The sequence below is a fragment of the Monodon monoceros genome, unplaced genomic scaffold (assembly GCF_005190385.1).
Source record: "Monodon monoceros isolate NGI ecotype Baffin Bay Population unplaced genomic scaffold, NGI_Narwhal_1 Super_Scaffold_3, whole genome shotgun sequence".
NCBI lineage: Eukaryota > Metazoa > Chordata > Mammalia > Artiodactyla > Monodontidae > Monodon > Monodon monoceros.
In genome coordinates, this window is record NW_021703780.1 from 3,212,926 (window position 1) to 3,224,025 (window position 11,100).

Below are 11,100 nucleotides of genomic sequence, written 5' to 3' on the forward strand. Positions count from 1 at the left end.
TCAAATTATAGAAATACAGGCAATCGCGAGGAAGAAAGTCACCCAGCACGACGGAAATTACTCAGCCTGAGTCCAGATCCATCATCTATCTCACGAGCTAGTGAGAAGCAGAACATCACCCCACGCAGAGCAAACTCAAGGTTCTTCAGAGATTATTTACCAGTTAAGATGTGGCTCCTCATTTTGCAAAGTAATCGGTAACTTAGTCACCTGTGAAATTTCTGGTCACTCCTTATGTGTAAAATTCGCCCAATTATGTATGCTGTATGGGTTTGAGGAGGGTTATTATAATGAGAACATGAAGCTTTTAATTTTTCAAGGAAATTGTTCAAACAAAACAAAACAATTGTTTTGTTTTTTGGCCTAACTGTTGCTAGGCCGAAAAACAAAAACAAAAAAGTAACGTTCATTCACCCACCGTCAGTATGGTATGGTCTCTGCTGGCAAAGAGCAGGGCTCATTACTTGCGCTCAGGGTCGGGGGAGGTTGCTGAAAGTGGGGAGGGGAAGACAGAGACCAAATGAGGAGAGAAACTCAAAAAAGTATGCTAAAAACATTCCTCTCCCCCAGGAGTTATTACATCTGATATCAAGTCAACTCAAAAAGCTATAACCTCTCGGGGCTTCTTTTAAACAAGGACACATCTTTACAAAAGCTGCATCACCCTGTCTGTGAGGTTACGAATCCTTGTTGGAAAAAGAATTCACATCACAACAAATCACATCTGCCCGTATTGAAAAGCGTCTATTTCTTTAGTCTCTGACAAGACTTTTTCATAAACAAATAAGGAAATGTGACGCTCGCTTCTTTTCTTTGTCTGTGGTTCCCTGCTGCTGGCCCAGCTAAGTCAAGACTTTCTACCTTTTTTTTTTTTTTTCCGGGTCCAGAGCTCAAGGGCTACAATGAAGCCACCAGGGTGGCCCAAGCGTGTTTAATTATTTCAGTGTCTTGTGAGGCCTCAGAGGCGGCAGGAAGCTCGTCTGTAGCTGCCACTAACCATTCAGCATAGCTCGCTGTCTCTGGTTCCTGCCAACATGCTTACAGGTACAGACTCCTGGGAAGATGCCAACAGTCTCTAGTTTATGTCCTAGTCCTAATTACACAACCACATCTCCCTTTGGTGAGCCGAAGGAAACTAAAGTTTCAAGGAGAGAGTCTTTAACTGGAAGGCACCTTAGACAAATTCCAAAACAGGAAAAACCTTAAGCAGCCTTGCACGTAACAGCACAAAAACTTTCACACGTCAGCAGCATGTCTCAAAATGAAGAGTCCACCTTCGTGGCAAGCTCCGCAAGAAACGAAATCGGCAAAAATCATGACTCTCCCTTCTTACGATGCCAAGAACCTGCAAGGCTGAAAAAAGAACGATATCCACGTCTCTTCTGAGAAAATGCAGACCTTTCCAGCAGACGCATTAAGTAAGCTAAAAACCTGCCAGTTGAAGGGGGAGAAAACGTCAGGACCGTAAAAAATGTATCTTCCAAATAATCAACTTCCCCAATGTAAAAACTCTTCTCTAGAGTCAAGAAATACTTCGACTCTGTGACCAGGGTTATGAAGAATTTCCTTTAAGCAAAACGAATTCCCAAGCATTCACTAAGCACATGTACTACTCGTGTACGAAACGCCAGCAAGCACACTGATTAGGACATTCAGAGTCACCTGCCCTACAGGCTGAGAACTGGTCTCTTAAATTCTCGTCACCAGCCCGTCTTCTCCCAAGACTGCCAGAGAGAGGGGCTACCCCAGCCCGGCACGCAGCACACCCACCCCAACGCTGTCTGCCCGTTACAACTTTATTTCCTTTTTTGAGTCTCCCTTCCCAAACTTAGCTTTCCTGATTCATGCTGTTGAAATATTATCTCAATGAACTCCAAGTAATCATTTATATCGTTTTGCTTTATTTTAATTTTGCTGTATCAGATATAGTATTAACTCAGACAACGGGCCACTGGTGGATATCTGGAAATTTTCATTGCAACGGTATCTGTCATGACGTTTGACTCATAATCCCAATCTAAGAAAACATAGCTATTTATTTACGCCTTGCTTCATTTCCGAGAAAACCTAAGACTGTGCGCAGAAATCCATATAATAAAATAATACTTAAATTATGGAGATAGGAAAATGGGACAAAGGAGAAACGAAAGCAGAAAATTTCAAATAAAACTAGGAGAGGGGCCAGCATTTAAAGCTCAGCTTGTCAAGCCCACACACATGCTAGATCAGATTCTAAGCTTTCCAAGCTTCCCAGCGTCACTGGAAAGAGAGAGCATCACGTATCAGTGGCTAAAATATGACGGCCCACTGGTCAAATCTGGCCACCATCTGCCTCTGTAAACAAAGTCCTACTGGAACACGGCCACACCTAATCATTTACATATTATTTATGGCTGCTCTCAGGATACGATGGCAGATCTGAGTAGCTGCAACAGAATAAAATATTTACTACCTGTCCCTTTACAGGAAAAAGTTTGCAGATGCCTGGGTTACACGATCTGTGCCGGTAAGATAACAGCAAAGCCATCTCCTGGGATAAGCATGCTCTTCGTATGGTTCTGAAGTATGTAAGAGAGCTTTCTACTATAAAGAGCTCACTGTGTAATCTCATGAAAAAACAGCCTTAGCTTCATTTTTCAGAGTACATACAGCAACAGATTTCACAGGGACAATGGCGATTCTACGTGAGGCTGAAATGATGCCATTTGAGGGAAATTCTCTCCAGGTCAGGCTGAGTTCAGGGGAGTCTGCTGAGACGGCCAGTGCCGGCCACCCCCTGCCCTCCTTCCTTATCACAGGCCGGCACGGCTAACAGGTCAGGCTCCTCTCCCGCTGGGCCCCAAGGGTCCTCCCAGGTCCTGTGAGGTCTCTGTCAGCAGTTGGCATGCAAGATAAAACCGACATGTCAGCTTTGCTTTAAGGCTCTTTTCCGTGAACATTCTCTCCACTGAATGTGGTTAAGTACCGGGGTGGTGAGATGGAGGTTATTTCTCTGCTAAGTTCCTGAAGCGTGGCTGTTCCATTCTGCCAGTGTGCAGAGCCGTCCCCGGGAACAGCGTCCTCGAGGAAGCAAAGGACGGATGTCCTCCTGTGGGAACCAGAGCCCCGCGGGGATGGCGGCCTGGAGAGCAGGCGCCCACGCGCCTGAACAAACATGGGACCAGAGGGCGTGAGAGCAGGGCCCGCAGCCTCCTCCAGAATGAGCGCGAGAGCCGCTCCTCTGCACAGACGGACGGGTGGGCAGGGATGGAGAATGGCCCAGGCACCTTGAATGGAAGCGCTCAAGCCCAACCCCCCCCACCCCCACGCCCATGATGTTTGTTCAAAGAAACAAACCCTCCGAATAGCCATCACCTCGACCCACTGCCCTGGAACACGTACATTCCTTAAGAACCCCCAAGAGCAAGGGTTCCAAAATAAATGCAAATAACCTGGAAATGGTGATTTCTAAGAAACCACAATTCAATTCGGCGTCGGAAGGAGATAACAAAACTGTCAACAGTGACTTTAGGAGAACACCTCTGTAGCCCTTTTATTCTCTGTGGTTATAAAGCTACGTTATAATCGACTATAGTTCTGTTCTCTACAATAAGGGAACAAAATCCAGGCCATCTAAAAGTGTTATTTAAAGGGATCATAGACTAAACTAAGAGAGCCGTACTTTAAGATAATCAGAGCTATCCTTATTGACCCCACTGGAAACTGCTACCTAGTCTATCCTGCCTATGTTGTCAAAGGGAAAGAAAAAGAAAACATGTCATAAATCATCTCACATTAGTCCTAACAGTTCTTTCCACACTGTGATTAAAAAGTATAAAACTAGAAAATAAGTAAATGCCTAAAACCTTCCTTCTTCTTGTGGGGTTGTGGCCCTGTGCTAGAAACCACCAACTACAAAGAAAGGAGACAACCATCCTTGACAGGAGAGTTAAAAGGGTCACAGACACGATGGAAATTTTCTTCACCCTAAAGAGACTGCCGTTTGCTCTCCCAGCACCAGTGCTTAGGGTTCAAGCCCAGACCACTTAAGCCACGTGGGGAGGTGGGAAGCCTGGACCTGGCACAGTCTTAAAGAAAACAAGAAAAACTCTTGAGGAGTCCATCGGAACACACTGGAGCAGGCACTTGCTATGCTCTTCCGGAACCGAGTGCAGGGACGCCCGGATACGTCCAGGATAGGCAGTGCACGGAACGTGAGCACAGAACATCCCGGGGGAAAGCAGAAGCCCGTCCACGCCCACTGCGGGCCGATCCCCACTTCTCCGGGCCACGATGCAGGCCCCCACGCCCTCCGACGGGCCCTGAGCCTGAGCTCGGGCTGAAGGGAGGGTTAGAGACACAACGTGGGAACGAGTGCTTTCACAGCAGATGAGGCCTGTGGTCCGCACCTCCAGAAGCTGCTGCCTCCACAGCCCGCCCCCCGCCTACCCGAATCGCAGCGCGCAGACACCCTTCCCGAACCCTGCACGCAGCGGCCACACGTCCCCTCGTTTCTTCAAGACCCGCCGTGAAGGCTCCTACTTACGTAGCGCGTACAGGGTGAGAATCACTCCAGCCAGGCAGAATCCTTCAAAGAACCTGAGCGTGCTGAACATGGTCACGTTCACAGACAGCGCCACGGTCAGTCCAAAGACGAGGATGAAGATGACGGAGAAGAGCAGCACGGGCCGCCGGCCGGACCTGCACGCGGACAGGGACACAGTTAGCCGCCACCGCCGGGTGGGGCCGCCGGCTGGACGCCACGGCACCCCTGGGACCGCCGTGCTCGCTGGGTGCCGGATGAGCACCGTACTGAGTCTGTATCCCTCCTGGACCCACCTGGGGAGGCCCAGGGGTAGAAGGCCCCCGGGGGATATGCACGCACCCGCTTGACTTGTAGATCAGGGAACACAGGTCAACAGTACCGCACAACAGACCAGAGGGACGGGAACCAAGTCCTGTTGGCGAGTCTGTTCCCGAGTACACGGGGGATAATTCAACACAATCAATACCTTCCCCAAACACCAACCTTGACAAGCCCAACATTCAATGTCTTGAGAAGCTGCTGACCTTCGGAACTGGCTCCAGGGTCAAACACAGACCCCAGGCAAGCGGCTTCAAGCCGTTTCCCTGGGCTGTTAACTAGTCTGGCCCAACCTCACCCATGGCCTGTGGAGCCCAGGGCCCAGCCGGCTGCCGACTGGTTTCAACTGGACGATGAGAAGGAAATTTAAGGGACCACAGGCTAAACTAAGGTAGCCTGACCTGTACACAACGGGTGTGGACCTGAAAGTGAAGCCCCCAGGGGCCCAACCTCTGCACCTCGGGAAACGGCAGCGCGCACCCTGGGCTGGTGGGCCACAGCGCCAGCCGGTGAGAGCTCGGTGACCACTAGGGGGCGATGTGCTTCTAGGCGTGGCCCGGGGTGGGGGGGCTGGGTAGCGGTGGCCCACTGGGATGGGGAGGCCCTCGTTCTCCATCCCTCCCAAGCTAACCTGCCATGTGTCCCAAGTAAAGCAGAACCCTCCACCTCACAGATGAATGTGACACAGCCAGAGTGAACTGGAAGGAAGGCTCACAGAGAAACTGGACTCCATTTGCCAAGGGAACGAAGTCCACGCCTGGTACCCCAAACACCTAGACTTAGGACAAGGCACCTACCTAAGAGCAAAGTGCCCAGAAAGGGCAAATGGAGAGAAATGGAGAGTAGATTCGTGGTTGTCTAGGGCTGGGGTGAGAATGGCGGTGGCTACAAATGGGCAGGAGATGGCAATGTTGTAGACTCGGCATGTGGTGTGACTGCATAACCCTGTAAATATACTAAAACTCACTGAATTGGGTACTTAAAATGGGGGAGCTTTACGGTATGTAAATTATCTCTCAATAAAGCTGCTTTTTAAAAAAGCAATACTCAGTAGTGCACGGCCTTGCCCTGTGCAGGAGATGGATGTAATTTCTAGAAACTCTGGGGGCGGGAACTACAGGACACCATTTCATTCAGAATTCCTTAGGCTTCTGAGCAGCCCCGCCAGTCGCTTTGGTTTAGAGAAAGGAGGGCAAGGCTGTGAGCTCAATGCAACGTAAGTCAACCTTCTTATCGAGCTTTTAGCCATTACCTCCCTTGACTTGTGCTGGGGTCACTAAGCCCTCATCAGCAAAGGCTCTATAGGTAGTTTGGTCCAAACCCAACCCGTTTACAGAAATAAATTTAAGCATGGCTTAGTTGGTCTCCTAAAATGAAGGAAAACAAAGTCTAACTTACCCAGTTTTGTTTGCCTCGACTTCCCTTCTCTGTAACACGGGGATAACCGTCCTGCATCGCAGTGTGTTGGGACCGCTAACAGGGACGACGGACAGGGCACCCAGCAGCTCGTGGGTCCCCTTCCCGCATCCTGCGTCCCTGTCGCCCACCAGACATGGTCTGCCCTGTCCTGACACTTTAGGAAAGATCCTGGCTTTTTTTTTTTAACTTGTAGAAATGATTCTAAATCTTTCCCTCCCAAATGCTTGTTAAAATCATTAAGTGAAAATCAGTATTAGGAACTGTGGGGCCAACATGGTCCTCAGGGTCAGAGCCCCGCGGCCCCGAATCCAGGCTCCCTGAGGAAGGATGGAATCTTGAGGAAGACGAGGCTCCGTCAAACGAGCCTTGTGCTTTCTTCAGGAAGGGCCGTCGGGTATAGACACGTGCAAGTGATTTAGAAAGCACTGGAGTTCACGTGCGCACCGGCTGCCCCAGAGCTGGGGCCCTCCCCCACCGGCTGACTGGTAAAATCGCACCCCCAAATCTGTGATGCGCAGAATAACGGCCTCGGGGGGGCCCCGGTCCTAATCCTCAGACCCTGTGACTGTGTCACCTCTCAAGGCAAAAGGGGCTGTATAGACGTGACGAAGGTGAAGGGCCTGAGGTGAGGTGACTGTCCAGGTGGGTCCAATCTAAGGACCCATAGAGCCTGTCCTGGCTGCAGGGAACCAGAGAGATGACCTTGTGAGAAGGACCTGACCAGCCATCTCGGGCTCAGAAACTAGAAGTGGGCCAGGAGCCAAGGAACGCGAGAAGGTGGAGAAAGCAAGGCAGTGAATTCTCTCCTAGCACCTCCAGGGGGTCCTGCAGCCCTGCGGGCACCCTGGGTTCAGCCTGGCGCGAACTACAGGACCGCGAGTCAGCTCAGCCAAGCCACCAAGTGCCTGGTAACCGTGACAGCGGCCCCAGAGAAATACGACAGGGTCTCAACAGGACACAGATGTCCCGCTCAAATGGAGGACTCCGAGGAGATTTTAACGGAGGGATTATTTACAAAGCGGGGGGCAAGCTGGGAGAGAAGGCTGGGGCTGCCGACAGCAGGGAGTGGGGAGCAAGGACAGTCCGGAGCTCAGAGACGGGGCGCAGGCAGGGGGGCCCCGAACGATGGCAACTCTACAGAGACCAAGCAGGGGAGGGAAATGCCGCTACCTTGCTGTCCCCTCCCTCACATCTCCAGCCTGTGCTCCCCGGCCTCTGCCCCGCTGGCCAGGCTCAGCTGGGAGCCAGAGGACAAGGGGGCCTGTGGTGCAGCCCATAAAGGCAGCCTCCCGGGGCCGGCTGGACAAGACATGCAGGATGTCCAGCCAAAGACCGAGGGGGGGGGGGAACGAGGTCATCGGGCGAGAGCCACTGACCGGGCCGGTCCCCCTCTTCCATGTGAACTAACGCGCGACCGTACATACTGTCCGGTCCCAGATAGAACGTGTGTGGAAAACAGTCACTTTTTAAAGTTTTCTTAGACGCTGACTGTGGTCTTAGCTTAACCTAGGACTTGATCAACTTCCCTACACAGCCGTGAAACGGTGCCAAGGGCTGTGAAATCTGGGCTTCCCTCTACATGTGTTTATCTCCTTTGAAGCAAGGCTCTAGCAGGGAGTAAAATGCCAAAAATAAATCAGGCAAGGGTGGAAAACACCAAACTTTCAAACTGGAACTGAGGCCCACTCAACACGTGCAGAAAGCCCCAGCACAAGCTGCCCGCCCTGACTCTCCGGTGCCCCTTGCCCACCCACGGCGACCCTGGCGAAGCGGCCACAGCACCAGACTCTGGCTGCTCGCCAAGGGAGACCCCAGACTCTCCTGTCTTCTGTCCCCAGGCCTGGTGTGCGGTCAGGGAGGCCAAACGGCGTGGATGGGCAAGAAGGAAGAAACCACAAAACCCCGTCTAAACAATTTAAACCATCACAGATCTGTTGGTCGAGGTCCATATTTACTTCCCCTATTAAATCTCTCAGGAGTCGGGACACTAAAACCTCCGTCAAGTCTGTGCTTTTAGAAAGAAGTGACGTGGTTATATTACTATAGCCTTCCCCACCTATTTCAATGCAGGTTTCTAGGAAACAAAAGTCTTTGTGGTTAAAACATTGGGATTAGAGTATCTTTTAGGTCAGTATAGCTCACTCTGAAGACGTTTAAGCTCAAGGATTTGGTTTAAAAAAAAAAAACAAAACCCCAAACCCTCGCCCTTTCCCCGCCTCCACTCCCCAAGAAAACCCACCACCAAACCCCATGCGAGGGCGGGCTGTGGGTTTCCAGAGATCACTGACAGCGTCTCTGTTGCCGTCTCCAGGGAGTATGTCCTTAAGAAGCACTTCCAAACGATGATTAAGCAAATTCTGAACACTCAGGAAATCACACTTCACATTAATGCAAGGAACTCCCAAAATAGGCGCTAGCCTTGGGGAAGAAAGTTCTAGAACCTGAAAGGGGCCTCCCTGGGCTCCCCCGCCGCTCTGTCCCCGCAGGCGCTCTCTGGAGTACCACCGGCCAGCTGTCTACACCCGTGGAGCCAGGCTCTGGGGCCACCACCAGCTTAGTCTCAAATCCTGGCTCTCCGACCTAAAAGCTGAGTGAACCTGGGGATTTTACTTAAACGTCCGTGCTTCCATTTCTCCACCATGAGACAGGGGTAATGAGAGTGCCTTCCTAACGGGGTGCTGTGAGGACGGGATATTCTAATCCACGGAGACACTCAGCACGGTGCCCGGCCACGGCAGGCAGCCAGTAAGCGAGGGGTGCTACCATTGTCGCTGTTATTATTACCATGACTACCCCCATCGCCCTCCGAACAACCTGTCACTTCACCCTGAACCACACACCTGGCCCCTAACCCACCCAAGTAAAGCGTATTCATTCTCGCCTCTGGTCACCGCCCCTCTGCCTGCACTGCCCAGCCATTACCCACATGCTGTCCACTTTTCAAGGTCTAGCTCCCTGTGGACCCACACAGGCATCTGCTGGCCAAGCCAACTACAAGGACTGTCCCTCTCTAAGATCTGTGTGGCATTCAGGGAGCTCATGGGCACAGCCCCACCGTCCAGTTCTCAGGGGTGAAGAGGGTCCGCCGTGTCCTCTCCCCATCTTTTGACGCCTCTTGTATATCCACCCGCTCAGGGCCCAGCCCATAAAGCCCCGAAGCCACGTCCCCAGGCTCTTCCTAACTGCACTCTGATGGTCAGGAGGACATGGGCTTGCAGGCTGCGAGCTGGTTTTGCTAGATTCTAGCAGCCGGGGAATTGCAATGAATTTAGATTCTCACTTCAAAAGGGTCTGCTCTGTGCACCGGCCAATTCCCTTCATTCTGAATTCTGCAGGTGGCAGCTACAGCCTTCTGCTCTGGCACCAGCACCAGGGCAGAGGAGAGCCTCGGTCACGGGTGAGCTCACACAGACCGCGCCCCGTTAGGCAGCAGAGGCTCGCTGCGGCTCCCAGGTTTGTGCGGCGGGCATGTGGGTACTTACCAGTCAGCAATGCATCCAGTTATCAGGTAGCCAAAGATTAATCCAACCAGTAAGGAGAACTTAGCGACATGGACCTTCCAGGCATTATCACACACAAGATCCCACTAGAGAGGGGCAAATAGAAAACAGATCAGAGAGAAACACACACAGAGGCCACTTGTCAATCATAAGGGCAACACATAACTGCGCTCAGGGTCATGACACCCTTTACAGGCTGTGTCACACATACCGCTAAGAGTCTCTTCAATGTTTTTGAAAATCCAACAATGAGAAATATAAATCTGCCCACAGAAGGCGGTGTAATGTTTTAGCCCGGGACAGAGGATAAAAGTCTGCAGCGTCTCACACCCCCATGACATCTGCGGATGCGTCTTTCCTCCATCCTGCCAGCACAGGCCGGGAGTCCCCCGTCACTGGCACAGCTGTCACACGGCCCTGCAGGTGGAAAGCCCCTGCCAGCTTTTTGCATGGGGTATCACAGTAACACGAGGAAACTGAAAGCAACCTCTGTGTTTCCATCCCAAAAAGCTCCCCAAACTTTATAAGTCGCCTTAAAAATAAAGAGGGTTAGTAGTGAATACTGAAATATCAATTTTAACTAAGCATTCTTACTTTTCTTCCTCATCAACGTCCCTTGTGTTTTCCCATATTACATCCTAAAGCCACTTTCTCTCCACGTGGAGAGAAAGCCAATCAATTGGTGAATACAACATTTAGACTATCTTTACAATTAAGCTTTATTATTTAGAAAAACAAATAAAATTAACCCTCCAATTTTTCCTTCCTCCTTTTGCAGAAGTGAGAGAGAAATGCACGTCTGTTCCCTCGAAGTGACGTGTGTCCAAGTGGAAACACGGCCCTCAATCCACAAGCAACTGACGTCTGGGCCCGAGGGGCAAACAAATGGGGTCTCGGCTTCAACGGGCTTTGGGACAAGCCGAGCTTCTGCACCAGCCACTGCGGAGGGAGGGGCCAGCCAGCCTGGACAGAGCAGGAAGGCAGCCGCCCGACACGTCATTCCCTGGACTCCCTGGGACACATCCAGGGCCGGCACTGCTAGCTGCACGTAATCTCATCATTAACAATTCAGATACAGGTGTTCTTTACAGGGATGACATCCCCTATGTCTGCCCAGGGACCGGCAGCATGAGCATCACCTGGGAAGGCGTCAGAAATGCACATTCCCGGGCCCAGGCCAGACCCCGAACGGGAAGCTCCGGAGGAAGCACAGCAAGCAGTCTGACAAGCCGCCCAGGTGACAACGATGCCGCCCTGGCCTGTCATTTCCCTGCTGTTTTGAACACAGTGAATGCGCTTCCCAGGCCTGGGCCAGGGCTTGAACAGTCAACCCCCAAG

At 51.5% G+C, this 11,100-nt stretch overlaps 1 protein-coding gene across 1 annotated transcript in view; it reads right to left on the reverse strand.

Moving 5' to 3' along the window:
* Positions 1-10,701, reverse strand: part of SLC22A23 (solute carrier family 22 member 23) — a 106,452-nt gene extending 95,751 nt beyond the window's left edge. The window contains exons 1-2 of the mRNA XM_029242436.1: positions 9,745-10,701; positions 4,526-4,680 (exon numbers count right to left, since the gene is read on the reverse strand). Of these exons, the coding sequence (XP_029098269.1) occupies positions 4,526-4,595 (70 nt within the window). The 5' untranslated portion in view covers positions 4,596-4,680; positions 9,745-10,701. The remainder of the gene's footprint in view (positions 1-4,525; positions 4,681-9,744) is intronic.
* Positions 10,702-11,100: the final 399 nt, after the last annotated feature.